Source organism: Acanthaster planci, linkage group LG17, assembly GCF_054643075.1.
Source record: "Acanthaster planci isolate LZ-2023a linkage group LG17, COTS_SCS, whole genome shotgun sequence".
Lineage (NCBI taxonomy): Eukaryota > Metazoa > Echinodermata > Asteroidea > Valvatida > Acanthasteridae > Acanthaster > Acanthaster planci.
Window position 1 is genome coordinate 3,640,227 of NC_141793.1, and position 20,436 is coordinate 3,660,662.

Consider the following 20,436-nt stretch of genomic DNA (forward strand, 5'->3'; position numbering starts at 1 on the left):
TGTTGGATGTGTGTTGTGTTACAGCCAATGTCCTGCTTACTGTTCTATTCCAAACATCCCATTGGTTACTTTCCGCGTTTCTCAGTCTTCTCCTGTCATGGTCATTGTATGAACAACCTTTTCCTAGTGGTGTTGGCGAAGGATGCCACCACCAGCAGCTGCAAATGAGGTGGTTCAAACCCCTTCACTCTTCCGTCCGTTGGCCTTTCCATTCATGTTATTCCTATCTCTTCTACTCTATTTCGGTTTTACAACTTTCCCTGCTTGTTTTTCCTTCCCCTTTCCATTGCTTTTCTATCCTTTATTGCTTTATTTTTTCTCCTTTATACAATTTACCCTTCAGCATTTCATTTGTTTGTGTGAGGAAGGACACAAACCTCCTCCGCCATGTTTCCTTTCTCTCTCCACTCCTATTTTCAAGACCTTGCAACCCATTTGTTTGTATTTTAAAAAAATATATTTATTTAAATAGTATGAACTGAATGCATTATATGGATTTGATAAAAAAAAACCATTGCACCCTGTGGTATTAACTTAAACTGTTCCTTTTAGCTATTGTATGAAAACGTTGACCTAAGAACTTTAACCCTTGACCCACCGTCAGTGGTGTGCGGCAAATGTACGGCCACGTGCACTTTATAATGGAGATCAACGTGCACACCACGGGCTTCCTCAATTTACAAACTACCAGTGGCAAAGGTCATGCATAATCAACACATCCATGTGGCATGGCATTTCGGTCTGTCAGAATTGCCGTATGTTTACGTCAGCTTTTTCGTGCTCGGAGTCCACGAAGGCATCTAAGTTTGAGTGCGAAAGGTCTATCCTGTTCCTGGGGATCTAGACAAGCATCGCGAGGCGGAAAGGCGCTCAAAGTTTGGCAAGAAAATAACATTTGGGGACTTGGAATGGGGGATACCGATGAAATTCTTGCGCCGCTGCGGGTGGCAGTGAAGGAACAGGTAAAACCCGGCTACGGTGTCGTGGTAGTAGGCCTGCCCATCTGGGCCTAGCTGTATTAACTTCACGATGGGCGCACGGACATGCAGGGACGGATTACAGTCAGTAGGCCTGGCCTATCTATGTCTAACCTGAACACAGTTGACAACGTTTGGCGTGCCCAACTGTAGCCAGGTAGTTGGGAAGGAACATATGCTTTATAGCTAGGCCCAGTTTTAGCATGTAGGCTAGCTCCTGCCTGTTCGGCATGATCGGCCCCGGCCGTGCATGCCGTGTCAGATAAGGCTATGGCTACATACTATTTCAAGAACTCAAAAGTCACTACTCCATCATATGGGTGTTGGTCACTTCACCCCATTTTCCACTTCGCCCCATTTCCACTTCGCCCCATTGATTATACTTTGCCTCCTTCGGTTTCGAATCAACTTGCATTCTGCTGCCTGCCAGGGCACCCTCACCAGTCTTTAAATGAAAAAGCTCTTCCCGCCACACCAAGTGACCTCTGACCTCTTCTGCTTACTGCAACGGGCGCTTCGTGTGAGTAAATGTTTTCGTGCGAGAAATTGGCATATATCATTGATTTATACTTGTTATTTGTATGCCCTTTTGGTGTGTTATTATCCTTTAACTTATTGTCAGTCTTTCTTGAGGCCTTGTGTGTCCCAAACTCAGTCCTTGCAGCCGTTTATAGCCTTGTTTTAGCAAGGGTTCTGTGGCTACCAACCACACGTGCAGGGACCATGTCGAACGTGTCGGCAGATGAATCTGCGGTGTCACGACCCATGTCATGCTTCCCCATGCGGGACCGGGACGACCCTGATGATCATCTTTCACACTTCCCTATTGATCGGGACCTTTACATAAGGCCAGATGCACGCCTCCCTTCACGGGGCCGTGATCAGGCAGAGGCATCACATACTGGATGAGGGCAAAGTGGTTCGATCTCCAGACCCCCACAAGATGGAGCTACAGCGGGATTCTCACCCCAGTAAATGGAGGTCTTGACTGCCATGCAGCAGACCCAAACTGAAATGTTTAAAGGCATGATTGAGAAAGCTTTTGAGAAAATAGAGACATGCCAAGAAAGAGTCTCCTGTCCTACTTCTCGTTGGCAACACACAGCTAGAAGTCATCGCACAACTGCACCCAGATGGCCCAAAATCCCATGCAATCAGCAGAGCCCCTGGCGAGTCTCATTGGAAAAATGAATGCTACAGCCGAAGATGTTGTTTCAGCACCAATTTTTCTAAGGGCCTTATAGGCGGATCTAATTCAGTCTGTCCGAGTAGATCCCACTTACCAGAGTCTGGTCTCTCTGTCAGAAGAAAGTCTTCACGAGTTGCAGTGGAGGAAACACTGCCTCAGACACTGGAATGGCAAACCACTGGTCCTGTCATATCCTCAACTGACGATAACGTCGGATGCCTCAACTCATGGTTGGGGAGCTCATTGCCAGCTTGGCAAAATGGGGGGGGGAATAGACTGCAGAGGAGAGCACCAACCATATCAATTATCTAGAACTTCTTGCTTCCTTTCTAGCCCTGCAGACCTTTGCCAAGAACAAGACAGATTGTCACATCATGTTACATCTGGGCAATACAACTGCTCTGGCGTACATAAAGCACAAAGGAGGAACTCGCACAGAAAATTTGTCCCAAATGGCTGTGAAAATGTGGAAATGGTGCTTGACGAGGAATATCATGCTGACAGCCTCTCATGTTCCCAGGGTGGACAATGTGTTGGCGGACCAGCAGTCCTGAGTCTTTGTGGACAGGTTAGAGTGGATGTTAGACCCAAGGTTATTTGCAATCAATCAATTGGCGATCACAAGTAACTCGTTAAGGTTCATCCACTCCAGATTACAGAAACAAAGCCGACCTGGCCATCCACTAAAAAGTGTTGAAGTTAAGGCCTTTGAGAAGAAATCCTTGTGTCCAGTGGAGGCAAAGTCCTGTTACATCAACTGTACAGCTCCCCTCCGGAATGGGGAAACTCAGCTTCTGATCAATCACATGAAACCTCATAAAACGGTGGTATCTTCAACAGTGAGCCGTTGGATTGTTGAAATGTTACGTCTGGCTGGGGTTGACACCACAAAGTTTAAGGCACATTCCACGCGTGGTGCAGTGACTTCAGCATCTTTTAGTTCAGGGATATCCTTGCAAGTTATCACAGATTCAGCGGATTGGGCGTCAGATTCCACTTTCCACACCTTTTATCTTAAGAAATTGACAAGTTCGCCCATGGCGGAGGTAATCCTGAAATCAGCTTCAAAATTGCAAGTTGATTCGAAACCGAAGGAGGGGAAGTATAATCATTGATTATGCAAGGGTGAGTAGTTACCTGAAGTATGATCGAGATTATACGAGTCCTCCGGAGGTGAGAATCAACTTCCAGCCGGTTGTTGGGGTAATGTCAGTATCCCTAGCCCTTGATTCTCCATGCTTGAGATTGATGAGGCATGATTTGGACAGCTGGTATGCGTTGACCCTACATGTTTCTAAACTCTGTGAGTTTGTTTACTTGTTCTGATGCAAATATTTGTCATGATCTTCTTATGCACATATGATCTGGATGCATGTGCATGTAATGTGTATTGTAAGTGGCGTAGAGCTAAGTTTGCTCATTTTACAGTTCAGTTGATACTTTGCCTTTTGAATGTTTTTGAAGTTTCACTTGTTAGTGTTAAAGTTGTGGCTTTTTTCTTGTTCATTGCTATATTGTAGAAGATGTTGCCTCATGGCGTGTTTCAAAAAAAAAAAATTTTTTAGCCCACCCTATCTTCATCCCGTCTTGGCGAGCCATAGGGATACGACCCACCCAGATAGTGCAGTACTTTCAAAGAGGTCAGAGGTCACTTGGTGTGGCGGGAAGAGCTTTTTCATTTAAAGACTGGTGAAAACGCCCTCGCAGGCAGCGGAAGGCAAGTTGATTATCACCTCTGGAGGACTCGTATAATCTTGATTATACTTCAGATAAGTACTTACCCTTGCATAATCAACGATTATCGTTCATTTTGTTCTTCAGTAACAAGAGGCATAGGTCTAGATGCAACAAGTAAAAACATTGACATTTGAGTACCCAAATAACGATTTGAGAATCCAACTTTCAAAGGCCAAAACAATGCTTCTGATTTCCCGACCGCGGGACCCAAATTTTTGGCGAGACCCTAACATTTTTATTGGCAAGTTAGCAAAAAAAGTTTTCTTCATGTTTCGTTGTCGCTTTGATAAAAACACGTGCGCAGAGTGCTGGTTCCCGCCGCACCCATGTAAGAGAATGCATGATGGAGTGTGGTAACCAGTCTATTCATGCCGCGGCGACCATACATGTACGTGATCTGTCACGCATCGAAAAACATCGATGATGCAAGATTTCTTCACGTTAATACTTAGTATTTTGTCTGTGTGTATTTTCTATGTTGTTCAGTTTAATTTCAGGTTGTTTTGCTCGTACTTGAAGTTAGCATTGTTTCCACAAAATTTCCTGCGTGCTGAGCTTCATCCAATCGCCCAGATACAGCTGTCTGGATGCATTGACAATTATTACCAGAACAATGTCAACGGAATTGTGTGTCACTTTTAAATAAACTTGAAGAGGATGAGAAATAACCCTGATGCTAGTCCAACCATACATGTAGGCCTCTGTATCAATTCACCATAATGGACAGTGCAGTCGACAGTAATTTAATGCCATAGAGTTTTCTAGAATAACTACATGTCGTTTGTGGAACTCCCCTCTCGACCATTTTTGAAGAGGCTTGTAACACACTCGAGCATGGATGGCAAAGTGGAAATGGGGCGAAGTGGAGATGGGGCGAAGTGGAGATGGGGTGATGTGGGGATGGGGCGAAGTGGTTGGGGCGATGTGGGGATGGGGCGAAGTTGTTAGGGGCGATGTTGAAATGGGGCGAAGTGACTGTAAACCCATCATACACAGAGTATGACGGAGTAGTGACTTTGAGTTGTCAAAGTACATGTAGCTACATACTTACTAGTACATAAGGGAGAACAATGATTTTTTACTTTTTGGTCGAGTTTGGGCCACCCGTTCTTGACACGGGTTTCTTGTTCTCACCCTCGAACGGCGGGAACACGACTCAAGAACACTGTTCTCGGAACAGGATCACACACCATCTCCTCGTCAGGGTTTTACAGGAACACATGGAAAAACTCGTGAGATTTTGATTTTTGAACTGCTGCAAAGAGTAGAGAGATGGCTTCCAAAGCCATAGACAGTGGGAAGTTTTGCAAAATTAACGTTAATTATTTACCGTAACACAGAAGTGAATGTTCCTGTTTATATAGAAAAGAATTCAGCCCATCCAAACATTAACTCTCGAATAACGTAGCCTACATGGACGCCGCCAAGTTGCTTGTTGCTTGTCACTAACTACCAGCGATAACCGGTTGTTTGTTCCCAGCGTTCGAGTGGCCGACCCACGAACAAATCAAGCTGTTCGTGAACATACGGGAACAAGCTGCCCGAATTCGGCCCAAAGGACTTCCTCTGTGCATGGGATATGTTATCACTTTGATAAGAGATCCTTTTTTTTTACATTATATTTTTGGGGGATTATGTGCCAGCTGTCAGAAAGTGGTAACAAGTCCTAAGAAGAGTCAAATTTAGAAGAGAAAATATTGACGAATTTACTTAGTAAATGCTTCAAATTTTTCAGACAAGTCTCATAGGGTTTGTTCACAGGGTGTCAAGTGATGGTCTGGGTATGGAACTCCCTCCCCGGCTTATGTGTGAAAAGTTAGCGATGCCCATGTGTGTGGAAATTCAGAACCCTATGAGACTGGTCTGAAAAATTCTGTTTTCTCGGTAAATAACTTTGTATTTGAAGTTTGAACTTTTCTGGACATGATGTGCTTTCTGATGGCAAATAGGTCCCTGGAGGGAATAATTACTGGCGTCCGAATATAGAACTCTTCCCGATAAATGCCCACAGGAGCATTTAAAGTAGCAGTGACAATTTGGTAAAGAACTCCGTGTAGTTAAGTTGGATTTGCACGATAGCTACAGTGCAGTGTATTGTGGGAAAACCAAGGGAAGAGCGTCTCTCTCTTTCCTTACCCACAGTGGTCTGTGGTCATTATTCCAAGCCATCCAAGTGAAACACCTGATTCAGCTATCTGTGCTTCATTCCCAGTGCTCCTGGCAATGTCGTTACAGTTCACTGCACCTGTTTTGACAATGAAAAGCACATACACAAACCAGCACATGTAACATTGTGCAAATAGACTACAGATGAGATTCAAAGACTCACTCATGATTTACTGAGTACAACGAATTGTAAAATTCCTTTTTTTAAACATGTTTTTGTTTGTTTTATTTAAAGCCAGCAAACCATTCCATTTAAAAAAAAAAGATTGTTTCAACTTACAAGTTTGCCTTCACGTACATGTAACGGTATGTACATAAAAAACTAGTTTTGCCCAGATATCTCTATTAACCTTTTATCAGTATGTATACCAAACACCATCTTTATCATGAATATTATCGTCACAAAGTTTGGGCTAATTTCTTGACTTTTAACCACAATTTTGAGTACACACAGCTAGTAATTGAACGGAAAGTGAACACGTAATTTCTTTTACAGCAGACATAGAAGTAGCTCCAGATTGTTCCTGCTGCAAATCTGCTAGTGTGTAGCAACGATGTTATGCGCAGTGGTATTTATTTTTTCAGGGAGATTTAGTTCGGAAGTTGAAGGAGGAAAAAGCTGATGTAAATGAAGTCAAGAAAGCAGTTGTGGAGCTGAAAGCTCGCAAGAAAGCTTTGGAAGACAAGGTATAAGTTAAAACAAGACGTTTTTGAGAATTGCATTTTACATGTACCTGTCTGCCCACTTCCATCATTCAGGGATTTATCAAATTAAGCTGGGCACTTCAGAAACCTAACCTCTGTCTTGCTATGAATAGGATTGCCCAGTTGTGTTTCATTGAAAATCATTTGAAAGATGTGCTGTGTTGAGACGGATCACCAAGTTTACTTCCTCGCGGGCATTTATGCTGCAACTATTTTTATCAGTTTCTAGATGTCTGGAACTTTTCATGAATCCTTCAAATTTCTACAACTCTTAGTGGATTTTAAGGGTTTTGAAGGGTTAGAAAAAAAAGCGTCATTGGTCAGTTGCATGTTTTTTTCCTCTTGAGGATTTAGGAAATGTCCTGGTAATTTTGTATCGGGGCTCTTTGTTGTAGTGGTCTTTACTCTTCCTGTTTGTACCTTGGATGATTTCAGGAGCTTGCCTTGGCTCCCAAGGATGACTTTGACCGCCTCAAGATGGAGGACACGCTCAAGAGGCGATTCTTCTACGACCAGTCCTTTGCCATATACGGAGGTAAGGCTAAGGTGATGCGTTGGCCTTCCAAGACTTCGCGAACGTGAACAAAGAGGTCAGGTTTTTACCCGGCAGTGACAGTGATGTCTGATTGGGTTGGTATGCCGTGCTTACACAGGTTTGCAGAGAGTCAGTTTTCATTGAAAGGTAGGGCTTTCTGTGGGCACTTGCTTCCCAGGTTAAACTGTTGGCCAAGGTGGTCTCCCTTTCCATTGAGGGAGCTTTTGCAAACATCCTGTGTTTGCCAAAGCTCTCGCTCTTGACTAGGCCATCAACTTGTTCAAAAACAATCCTCTGATGAGCAAATTATGAGTAAATCACTCTGTTAACCCTAACCCTACATAATACTACAAATTACTTCCTGTGGTAAAATGTAGTACTGAGCGCTGTCGCTTGTAAGAGGACATGACTTTATTGTTCTGTGAAGCCATAAGATACAATAGATAAGACAATGTACCATACAGTGCTGTGGCACTATGAATGCATGGCTTCATTGTTCTCTGTACGAGTAACAATGGAAGTAACCTAGCCAGAAGTAGTAATCTGTAGCGCTAGGTCCTTCAGGCTCAGACTATTACTTAGTATTTTGTAGTACTGTGTAGTGTAAGCCAAACAATATGCTTGGCGGTTAGGGTTAACAGGTTTTCTATCCTGCTGTGCACATGGAGTGTGTTTACAAGTCCAGCTGACAGGCAAAGCAGTTGAACTCGGACAGCGAGGGAAAGGTACCACAGGACTGAATCAAGTATTGAACCTCCAAAAACTTTAGAGCAGGTCTTTTTTTAGGTTTAATACAACTCACAATTCAGTGATTTTTTTTTGCAATTGCGTAAGTCCTGTTAGTCTGGACTTGTCTGTTACCTAGGGGTAAGCGGCCTGTATGACTTTGGGCCCGTGGGCTGCGCGCTGAAGGCTAACTTCATCAACCTGTGGCGGAACCATTTCATCATTGAGGAGGGCATGTTGGAGGTAGACTGCAGTATGCTGACGCCAGATGCCGTCTTCAGGTCAGTTAAGATCGACGGCATTTCCTGTGCATTATCATCCTTGTGCAAACTTTCTTAAAACTCACTCGGCCTTCAGAATTACACGTGACATTATTTGGTGAACACTTGGCACCCAATTTTACATTTTTTTTATATTTAGGATATCTTGGGGTTGGTTTCCATCAAAAGTTACAGAAAAGATCATACACATTGACGTATATCTTTGGCCGACTATTTTTTTGCATGCTACATCTCATGAAGATTGCCAAGTGGTAAATACTGCTTGATTTCAGGGCTTCTGGTCATGTTGAGCGGTTTGCAGACTACATGGTCAAAGACCTGAAGACTGGGGAATGCTTCAGGGCGGACCATCTACTCAAAGGTAAATACAGGGGGATATTCCATAATCTGTTTAACACAACTTGAAGCAGTCTTCTCTAAAATGTTTTCCCACATTCAGTTTGAGAAGAATTTTTATATTGTCCTGCCACCACTGGACCGTTTTTTTTCTAATTTCCCCAAATAAAATTCATGATTCCTGGAAATACTACAGGGTGTAATCAAGAATGCCAGGATGTGATCAAGAATATTGATTCACTTTGAAATGTTTTCAACTTCAACTCAAACTTTACTTGGTAATTTTTAAAATCTTTATGCAGTTATGTTAAAGTGTTTGTTTCTGTTCCCCTTGATACACTGTAATTTTCTTGGTTTTTTTTTTCTAACAGCACATCTTGAGAAGCACCTACAAGACAAGAAGACCACAGTCGAGCAACGTGATGAGTACGCAACCGTCTTGGCCCGGCTGGACTGCTACGGCAAGGACCAGCTAGCCGAGTTCTTCAAGAAGTACAACCTCAAATCGCCCCTTACCAACAACAGCCTGAGCGAGCCCATGGACTTCAATCTGATGTTTGGCACGTCCATCGGGCCCACAGGCAACTTACCGGGGTGAGCAGTGTTCAGTCAAGAAGTTCACGTTGACTGATGCCGTGTCAGAAAAGAACAAGAACTTCAATTGTTATCATTTCTGAAAGGCTTTGGATCTCTTGTGTCTGCGTGGAATTGAGCAGTTTAAGGTTTTCCTTTCCTCCATCCAATACATGGGCTAGTGCGGCTGAAGTTTTTTGATACGTAATTTGTATTGGCTTTTAACCGTTGCTATTTTGATATGATTTTGGACCACTCCAGCAGATATGCCAAAGCCATCCACGCAGAGGGCTTTGGAGGGTGCAATTCATGACCAAGACTCCAAATGGAGTACTGAGTGAAAAGGATAATTTTGGAGTATGTTGTAAACCTCTAGTTTTGTAGAGTTTTCTACAGCAGAGCAAAAGGGGGGGGGGTCATGTTAAGTCAATATTGAAGTGAAGTAAAATAACGGAAACTCTCCATCTGCACTGCTTATCACCACATTTGTTAATTGGTTGGCTCTCTTTACAATGAGAGATGTAGGTCCTTAGATAATGCTCTTATTTCTCTTGCACTGTGAATGCTGTTTGAAGCTGGATTCTTGTTGCTGGTTTCCTCGACTGTTCCTCTTCTTTCTGCTATGATAACCCCTGCCCCAAATATGCCTCTAAAATTGTTTCTCAAAAGGATCTAAACCTTGTGAGAAACTGGCTTTGTCCCCACATGGTTAGGCATCACGTGGACCTCTTGTATTCAAGGGTCTATATAGATATGAGGTTGGCCCCTGCCCTTTTTGACTTGCGGTTTCCTTACTCCTTAAAAAAGCTATTACTTGAATTTGTTGTTGCAGCTACCTGCGGCCTGAGACAGCCCAGGGTATTTTTGTCAACTTTAAGCGTCTTCTGGAGTTCAATCAGGGTAGGCTGCCGTTTGCTGCAGCCCAGATTGGAAATGCCTTCAGGAACGAGATCTCGCCCAGGTCCGGCCTCATCAGAGTACGGTAAGCGTCTGGCCTAACATGGCTTGAGAGTATCATATAGCGTAATTTTCCTGGAGCCAGTAAGTGGTAATCATTGCTTGACTGGTAACAAGTCACAGGCAGTAAATTTTCCCTAAAATTTTGGCTGATAACTGTTGTTTGTTGCTAACCAGATTTTTGAGTGCTTGGCCAATTTCAGGCCTCGGTATTTGACAGGACCATTCATTCTCTTGCCTCAATGTAGGGAGTTTACCATGTGTGAGATTGAGCATTTTATTGACCCGACCGACAAGGACCATCCCAAGTTCTCTTCAGTGGCCGACCTTAAGGTGGCACTCTTCTCCGGCTGCGATCAGCTGGATGGCAAGTCGGCCTGCCAGATGACCATTGGCGAAGCTGTGGAAAAGGTAAAAGCTGACGCCAGGCTGATTGGCTACTTGCAGGGAGCAAGAGGGTGCGTTGATACCAAGCAGTGACGTTCTGTCAGGATGAGACCTGAAAGTGTTTACTGTCAACTAAACCTCAATGACTTCGGTTTACAATGACTCAATGAAGTTGTAAATCCGTCACTTGTTCCTGTGCAGAGAGGTCTGAAGTTTGTGTGGGGGTGTATGGTGGGTGTGTATCAGTAGCCCAGGCCAAGCCACCTGCCAAATATCCCTCCTTTGCAGAAATATCCATATGCAAATTAGGAGGTTCAGTTGGCAAACTATTTACCCAGTGCCTATGTGAATAAGCTACCAATTTGCAAACTTATTGTGTAAACTTCATGCCTGGCTGTGTGTGATCAAGCATGCATGGTGTGTTACCCAGAGAGAGATTGTCACTTGGTGAAAAGGGCTCCCTCTGTTGTTCATGCACAGAGTAACTGTGTGCCCCAACTTAACAAAAGAGAGGTAACTAAAAGCCTTTGAAATAATCTTGCACTCCATAAATCAATAGGAAGTCTCAACATTTTGTCACCCACACAGGTCCTGGTTTTTATCAGGATACCAAAACGAGTGCTCATACATCAAACCAAGGAGCTCAGTTTATAATAATAATAATAATGACCTTTATTTTCATATGGTAGTCATGTCGTCTAAAAAGAAGATGCTTTTCAATGGAGTATAAAAATACTTATCTTACGTAAATTACTCAAAGATACAAAACACTTTGATTTAATAATAAACACGACGATTAAACATTAACCACTACCAGCCGGGGACTCCGAAATCGGAGCCATATGGTTTATATGTGTGGCCGGGGTCTCCGAACTCGGACAAAGGAAACAAGGCCCTGTAACAAAAGACCGTACTCCGAACAAAAGACCAGGCTGCTGGGCATTACCGGCATTTTTCACTCTCAAAAGTGGTGATAATCCAGCGTTATTTTGAAACCGTATACCAGGGTTTGGGGTATTTAGAGCAAGCGGATTACCACCGGGGACAAAAGCTCTCCACCACCGCAGCGATGAGCCACACAGCACCGCTGCACGCTAATCTAGCCCCTATTGAAAAGAGGTCAGCAGTGCACTGAGCCAGGTTCGTGAACAAAAGACAGTTGTATAACACCGCACAATCTGGGCTCTGTTTACAAGGCTGCAGGCCTGGCTGAAATATTTGGGCGTCAATGAAGGTCACCTGTCAACTTAGAGTAGTGCCTGAAGATTACTCTGTGTGGCTATAAACGACTGTTAAATGGAATGATGAATTGTTGAAGGATTTTGAAAACGGAAAAAATGATAGTCATGCCGGCCCAGCATCCTCAACGTTGAAAAATGCCCCGGCACGAAGTGGTTAAATAAAAAAATGAAAATTATAATATTGGAAAATGTAATCACATAAAATCCGTACAATACAATTGCATAAAAATCATGTTACGTAAAATAGATTAACAAGAATCGGTTAACTATGGTAACAAAAACCCTTTTGCAGTGAAACCCCACCCCAAGAGGCTGTTGGACTTTGTTTTTTCCGAACCCAATGCCAAAGCCAGCTGTTATGGGCCTACCAGACCTATCCCCACAGAATTAAACACTTTACTACTGTTTAATTCTGTGTGGTTGGGGAAGGTTAGGGTTAAGGCTCGAACTGGAGCAGTACGTACCCTTCTCAACCAAATGGGTAACTGCAGATGACAAATGAAATCAGTGTTCATGAAGTCAGTCAAGATACGCTTTTTTTCTTTGGCTTCTGCAGGGCATCATAGCCAGCCCGGTGCTGGGTTACTTCATGGCCCGCATCTATCTCTTCATGGTGAAGGTGGGTGTGGACCCAGCCAAGCTGCGATTTCGTCAGCACCTGGACAATGAGATGGCCCACTACGCCTGTGACTGCTGGGATGCTGAATGCAAGACGTCGTACGTGAGTGACAGTAGAACACGAATAAGGGGTGTAAAACTGCTGGCCCACTCTCGATGTTGTCGACAATATTCATTTAGTTGTGGGTTGGAGTGCATATTCTAATGGCAGAAGAAGCTGTTTTGAATTTTAGTGCTGGGTGGACCGTTGTCAACCTTATTGCCAGTTAAGGCGATTGTGAAAGTGAAGCAACCTGTTGTCACAAAATCTTTGCAGCAAATTTCCCTGAAGTTGAAATATGTTCAACTCTTGCGAATAGATTTCAATCCGCTGTCACAAAATTGCATCTGTACTCAATATGAAGCAGCCTTTGGTTGGTTTGCAGTCATACCATCATTCATTTCTTCCTAGATGTCCAGAGATATGATGCATATGATGCAATGATGCCCACGTCATCACTGTATTATGTTGATCCCTGGATAGAGAGAAGCATCTTATGATAAAGTGCCCTGCTCAAGGACAGCCAGATTTTGAATCCAACAGAATGGAATTATTTAGTCTGACATTAAATTGGGTTTCGCAGGGTTTCTGGCCTAAATTCTGCAGAGGGTAATGGTCAGTAAAGGTGTTACAGAAATGAGATTTGAAACTTTGCGCAGCAGAGGAATAAACTTGATTTCAAGTTTTTTTGGTGGATGGCATCGATCACTAATTCGTTTGAGGACCACTGCTTTACCACTCAAAACAGACACTTCAGTGTTCTGCCGCCAATCTGTCACAAGTAGCTACCTATTTCTGTGTCATGTTTCAGGGTTGGGTGGAGTGTGTGGGATGTGCTGACAGGTCTTGCTATGATTTGAGCTGCCACATGAAGGCCACCAAGGTGCCGCTGGTTGCCGAGAAGAAACTCCCACAGCCGATATCCTTGGGAAATATAGGGTTTCAATGGATAAGTGACATAACAAGTTGCCTAGTGGTTTTCCGAGTCCAGTACCCGAGGTTTGTTTTGAGATTTGAAATGAGGAAAGTTTTGTCTTTCTTGCTAAATTTTAGGGCGAAAACTGAAGATGGAAAACAATTTGAGTGCCTATGTGATCAGAGATCCCACAAAGTGAGTCTTAAGACAAATTTTTCAATAATTTTAGGGTTGCATTGGAAGGAGCAAAGTGAGTTCTTTGTTTTGATGAATCACTCGGCTTAGCATTGTCATGAAAATGGACATTATGTGGGTGAAAATGTTGAGGGTTTCCGTTGATTTACACTGTCCAAGATTCTTGGAGAGGCCTTTGACTCAAAACAGGCTTCTGGCTGGGCAGTACTCGGGTCATTAGTTTTTTTCAAGGTTATTGGGGATGCACTTGCTAGCCCAAAGACCAGTCTTGCCTTAACCTCTAACCTCCACAAGACTGTTGACGTCATCGAGGTGGTCCCACAGAAGGGCATTGTGGGTAAAGCCTTCAAGAAGGATGCCAAGGCGATCATGGAGCACCTGGCGAGCATGTCGGAGGATCAGGTCGTGGAATTTGAGCTGGCCCTCAAGGAGAAGAGGTGAGTTACTTGCATGCAATGTGGCTGAGAGTCCAGTAGGAACCAGCGTTTGTAGTAGAGCTAATATTACATTGCTGTGTAAGTACACACAGATACTCCAGGCTCGATGGAGACATTTTAGCGAAACCTAGACCAGTTGCGTCTTAAGAAAAGTGACTCTTTGTCAAAAGCTGGAAGAATGATAATCATGCCCAATCATCACCCCAAAAAATATGTATTTAGTATTGCCTCATTTTGAAAACCAAACGTGGCTCACATCCCCCAAACTGTTTGTTTTGAAAAACCTGATAAAAAACTTCCAAGGTAAAAGATTTTCCAGTTTGATGTACAATGTATCATTGCCTCGATTGGGCCCTTTTAAGTTTTCTGAGTCGGTCAGTGTCTGATTTGTGTCTTGCTGTTGGATAGTGAAGCAGAAGTACAAGTGGATGGCAAGTCGTTCAGCCTGAAGCCCGACATGGTAACCATCAAGAGATACCAAAAGACACTGCATGGTATGTTAACACGGTTAAGGTTATTGTTGGTTCTTATAATATGCGACTAGATCCCATCAGCAGAGCCAGGATTTTTTCCAGACCTCCAGGCAGGAGAGAGATTTTGCCCCCTCCCAAAATGTGGCTATTCCATGCCCAGTTTTATTGACACGTGGTATGCATGTAAAGACATCCCATTCTGAGTACGGCTGTGAAGTTTGAATTCTAGTCTACATGAGGCTTTGTTGTTACGGAAATTTCTTTACTTTTAGGGTTTCATGTGTGCAGGTCCTTGCACATTCAGCATCTTTGTTGAAAGAGTAAATTTTTTGATTATCTTGGAAAGATGGTCATTTAAAATGAGAATGATTGCCCCATTATGACATTGGTGTCAAAATGAATGGAAGTTATCAGTGGGAACTTCCTGGAGATTTGGCACAATAAAGAAATGAATTTCTTGTTGCAAATAATGAGTGGTACCATCACACCCTCACCCATCTCAATTCTCTTTTCCAACAGTTGAGGAGATCAAGCCATCTGTCATTGAGCCCTCGTTTGGAGTGGGCCGAATCTTGTACTCCATCCTGGAGCACAACTTCAAAGTCAGGGAAGGAGATGAACAGCGAACGGTAAGATGGCCAGCAATTTCAGTAATAGATGCTTGGAAAGAGAGACCAGTGATGTGACCTTGTTAAGGGGCGGCATGAAACGTGCTCAAGTACAGTCGCTGTGAAGTAGTTGTTCAGAATCTCCTCTTGTCTGTATGGGAGTGTGAGTTTTAATCACTTGGGATCTGGATCAGTTTGTTGGTCCTTCTGAGGTGAATTGTCTCTTTTTTGCATCACTCGTGATTAATCTGAGTTTTGGTTAAGTAGACTTCTTTGCTGGAATAGATTTTCTTTTTATTATTTGTCTTATTGAGTTTAGCATAACTTCAGTTGGCGTGACAATGCCAGAAACCCAGTCGACCAGTGTGACCCATTTGTAATAGATTATGTTACCTTAAAGACTTTAGTGTCAAGTGTCGAAGTGGAAGTCTCAGCCTCATCCTGACCAAACTCTTTAAGAAAGACACGTATCATTCCTAGCAGATTGAATGGGATTAAATCAATATGGTTGAGTACTCCGTAGCAGCTACTGAGTGTGTTATGACTCTCCTTCTGTCTCTAGTATTTCACCTTGCCAGCCATCGTTGCTCCCTACAAGTGCTCCGTGCTACCTCTCAGCAGCAACAAGGAGTTTGAGCCACTGGTGAAGGACTTGTGTGAGTGCAAACCAACCGAGCTGTTTGACCCTTCTGTTATGTTTCAGTTTGCAGCATTTGTGTGTCTCAGATTGAGATGACTGTCAGAAAAATGTAATTGGATGACATGCGTGACGGAACCGTTTCTGCTCCACGGGCCATACTGTGTAGCCCCCCCCACCAGTGCCATCACTTCTGTTCAGCTCACAGTGAACTGACATTGAACAACTTGAGATGTTCTGGTTTTGTCCATTTTGTTTAATAAATCCCCCCGGTTGCATGCTTTTGGTGCGTTCTTCTTTTTAAATTTGTCTCCACATTTGACCAATTGCAGCCAAGGCCTTGTCTGACGCCAACATCTCCCACAAGGTGGACAGCAGCTCTGGCTCTATCGGGAGACGTTACGCCCGGACGGACGAAATCGCTATCCCGTTCGGGATAACGGTGGACTTTGATTCCTTGAAGGAGCCCCACACGGCAACACTGCGGGAACGGGACACCATGAAGCAAATACGCGCCCCGGTGAGTGGCAAATCAGGGCCGAATTTTTTTCCCCTATCCTGTTTGGTAACTGTTAACCTTCTTGATACTTTTGAACATAAGACTTGGTGGTGATACTCACTTGACGTACATGTACCTTATTGCCTATCATGCACGGATATTTCAGCACCCACCTTCTGAAAGTGGCCATCTGATGGACTTGATAAGGAAATCAGTCTGGTTTAGGCATGAGCAGATCCTGCATGCACAACTTAGGCCTTGTCAAATAATTCCACAGTGAAATTTTCCTTGACTAGTCTTTAAACACACCTGTGCTCAGTTTGGTTAGCTCTAACATTTGGTTAAAACAAAAAGATTTTGCTCTTAAGAATTACTGAATAGCTGGCATGGTAAAATATGAATTGTCACAAATTTGCATGCACGATAAACTCCATTATTTGGATTTGCATCTCACTTTCAGGTGGATGAGTTGCCCACAATTGTGAGCGATTTGTCAAACGGTAAGATAACGTGGCTGGACGTTCTGCAGAAGTACCCCAGCTTTGAGGGACAGGAAAGCACATCTGGCCAATAAAGGATGATGCTCATGACATGCTCACCTTCAAGTCCGTTGCAAGTAATACATTTGAAAATATCTTCTTCTTTTTTCAATTTTTGTTTTTGAACATATACTTGTGAATTCAAATTTGAGATCCTCTAAGTTAGCAACTGTTGCCGGATAAAACGCGGAAAAAAAGAAATTTGCAAAGCACTGAAATAATTTGTTCATCCAGTAAAACTAAAACTAGTCTAATCTGACAGGCAACCTCCATTTATGCCCGATTAATACAGCCACACCTGATACCAAGTAAAGAGCCCCCATTGTGCGGTGTTGGCCCAGTGCATTGCTGGATGGCTGTGTTGTCTTTACTAATGCAGCCAGATTCCATGAGCGTGCAGTGGTATGGTATCGTGCATCGCTGGAATGCTGGAAGGCTTTTGTCCCCGCTGATAATCTGCTGGTGCTGGCAGTGACAAACAGTGGTATTGTTTCAAAATAATGACGGATTACCTCCGCTATTGCCAGCACTCTGTGTTGACAGCATATGAACCTTGATTGGCTAGTCCCAGCAGCTCGGTCTTTTGTTACGAGTTCGGTATTTTGTTACAAGGCCCAGTTCGTTAGTTCCGATTTCGGGTACCCCAGCCAGGAATATACGGTCAATGTCTCCGGTACCAGGAATCCCGGTGCCGAGTGGTTAATGCACTCCTGATAGAACTTGCCCGAATCATATAACACAGCAACAGCATTCCCAGTCAGGATTCATTTCAAAGTCATAAATATGTCAGACTTTGGCATAAGTTGATCTTCTAGGTAGTTCTCAAATTTATCTTACACAACTGGTCTCTGGATACTTAAAATCATGTTTACAAAAAAATCTGTGTGAAAGAGTGAATAAAGAAGTTATAAAATGTAACTATGTGGTATTTGTGGGTTACCAATGCCAATGAAATCAGTGGATTTTGTGCATCGAGTGAGAGAAAGTGGACAGTAGATACAGTGGTCAGTTCCAATGTCTTAACCAACTCTATCGCCTTGTCATTGGGGGGAGGGCGGTAATACTGTAGGTAAGGGAGGCGTAAGTGGTCGAGTGGTATTGTAATATGTTATGGGTTTGTGCATCAATGAAAAGGAGCACTTCCTTGCCCGTCTAGTGACTTCCCGTGGGGCTGACACCATTGGCATTAACCTGGTCGATGCTCGCCGTTCCCTATTTAATACATGCCACCGGGGACTCTGAATAAAGAAGCAGGCGGTCAACTCAGCTCGTCAGCAATTCAGTGGTACTTGGAGGCCTAACACATTATCTCTTACAATTGTCAGATTGTTTCAGGCGAAACAGGTCATATCTGTGGAACTTACGGATGAGAAATACATGTAGCACCCCTGAAATATGGCCGGCAAATGTGGCACATGTAGTGTATTTGTGGTATCGTGTTGTATTCAGTCTGATAATAGCAGTGCTTAAGAAATTTTCCAGGGTTGCATTGCATCACTACAACATCTGGCAGTTCAAGTGGCGTTAAAAGTTAGTACATGTAGGAATCCTTATAAGGGGTGAATTAAAGCGTCCGAGACTTTGGTTGGGGAAATTACATAGGAGTGATTTTCAGGGTGATTAAAAAAACAAAGAAACGGTTAGGAAATAAAAAGCAGTGTTGACCTCAGATTCAAAGTATTTTTAGACCTTGTGCAAAGCAGAATGACGCAACTATTAACTTTTAATTATTATGTCAATAATATATCTTTCAGAGATTTACCAAAACACTGAAACAATCCCCAAAATGCTAAGAAATGGTTACAACTTGGTATTTACAGTAAATAGAAAGAGGCTTCAAGTTACTACATGTACATTGTAAATTGTTTTTAAAATCAAAGTCATGCTGACGGGTGAGATTTGTCAGGATTTTTCTTGATGTCAGGATTTTTCATCAAGATCTTCCTGATTTCATGATTTTTCAAACAATCTTTATAAAAATCTGGAAATCTTAAAAAATCTTATATGTAAATGTGACTCACTCTGTGAAAATGAGTTTTAAGTTGCCAGAGCCACTTTGGAGTAAAAAGTCCTTTAGAATAATTTTGCACGTGTAAATCATTAGCAACCCACAGCATTTTTCACCATGGAGTATCCACTTTCATCAGGATGCCAAACTGAGTAATACATCAAAACAAAAAACTCAATTTGCTCTTTCTAATACAAATGAAAACTCAAAATGTGGCTCTGGTGACACAGGACTCATTTTGACAGAGCGGGTCACAAATGCTGATAAAAAAGTTAGGCTATAAGAGTGCTCTCAGGAAAAAAACAAATATCATAGACTCCAGCTGGGGGCCCTCAAAACCTTTAGTTATTTTGTGGCTATTTCATTATTCATCAATCTCACCCTTGTACTAAGGTACCGGTATTCTAAATACATATACTAGCTAAGTGAGCCTACTTACAAACATCACTGGAACAACATATTGCTTAGCTTTCCCTTTTTGAAGATGGTTGATTATCATGGAAAGGCAATGTTGGCGTTTACAAGAATTAACAGAAGAGCCTAACTGATGGCTTTGAAAGAAAAGACTGGTCAGATGGTCCCGCTTTCAATGAGGAGGGCCCAAATTTTGCCCTATGCTGCCTGGCAGGAAAATTAACAATCTGATTTAAAAAACAAGTGAGCCAATTTCCGCGAGCTTCTGAACTGGAAACTTTATTCGGCCAGGAAAATATTTAAGAGTCAAAGTAACATGTGGCACAGGGTGCCTGTCGCAGCTGTTAGAGATCATTGCTCAGTACGCTAGAACTGTTTTTGAGCAAGGTACACCCTATTGGGCCTGGATTGTAGTCTCACTTGTTCATGTATAATTTATTCAAATGACTGACTTTCTACTGTGTGAAAAGTGAAAAGATGTAATTTCCAAACTGCTTACATTAAGAACAAAACAACCTGACTTTAGAACAGCTTCCTCAATCAACAAGCTCTCATTGGTTTTCTTCTAAGTGCATATATTTTGTACTTCTCTAAACTCCACACAATACACAATAACAAAATCTTCAGGCATCTGTATATGTTTCCTCAACCTGTTCCCCTATTCTAATATTCAAAAAGCAAAAGGTAATACCCTACTATGGAAACAGTGGGGCATTTCACGTTTCAAACTAACTATGCACCACTTTGTAAACCCCTGTTGCCCTTGTAATGCATCTGTAGGATGCTCATTATGTGCCTATTATTTGAGATCAAAAGGCCGTCCAGTGATGAATCTGTCAATCATATCAAAGCTACGACGAGGTTGGTCGTAGGGTAGGATATGCCCGCCCCCTCGCACTAACACCTGTTGATGTAAACAAACAGACTTTTTACAGCACGAAACTGTACGACTTAAGTAAATGAAGATGTAAAATTGCTGTTGTCAGTTCCTCAAAATTGCACAATCGCTCGAAAATGGTTTCAACGTCAACCACTCCAACTATAAAGGTCACAAAGGAAATGCAATGTCTACATCTTTAACCCACAAATTGTTTAGTTGATACTGTTCGAAATCTTGGACAATTGCAAATGTGGATAGTGCTCTGTTGAAATGAATGTTATGGCAAGAGTCTTTGAGGCTCCAAAAATCTATCCCCAGAGGCAGCACTTGTTATGCACAGGGACATTTGAACTGCCCAGTCA

The 20,436-nt window shown here is 42.8% G+C and overlaps 2 protein-coding genes across 3 annotated transcripts in view; one reads left to right on the forward strand and one right to left on the reverse strand.

Moving 5' to 3' along the window:
* Window positions 1–679: 679 nt before the first annotated feature.
* LOC110979334 (glycine--tRNA ligase-like) lies at window positions 680–17,690 on the forward strand. The gene is made up of 16 exons (XM_022235039.2): window positions 680–962; window positions 6,655–6,756; window positions 7,210–7,309; window positions 8,175–8,316; window positions 8,589–8,677; window positions 9,024–9,246; window positions 10,058–10,207; window positions 10,431–10,593; window positions 12,367–12,531; window positions 13,280–13,387; window positions 13,871–14,016; window positions 14,425–14,510; window positions 15,009–15,118; window positions 15,660–15,753; window positions 16,067–16,254; window positions 16,694–17,690. Exons 1-16 carry the CDS (start codon window positions 729–731, stop codon window positions 16,805–16,807), a joined length of 2,214 nt encoding a protein of 737 aa, XP_022090731.2. The 5' UTR covers window positions 680–728; the 3' UTR covers window positions 16,808–17,690.
* A 787-nt stretch (window positions 17,691–18,477) lies between these two features.
* LOC110979336 (putative serine carboxypeptidase CPVL) overlaps window positions 18,478–20,436 on the reverse strand; it is a 62,904-nt gene continuing 60,945 nt past the window's right edge. For both annotated transcript variants that reach the window (XM_022235044.2, XM_022235043.2), the window contains exon 14: window positions 18,478–20,098. In XM_022235044.2, coding sequence (XP_022090736.2) covers window positions 19,994–20,098 — 105 coding nt within the window. In that variant the 3' untranslated portion in view covers window positions 18,478–19,993. The remainder of the gene's footprint in view (window positions 20,099–20,436) is intronic.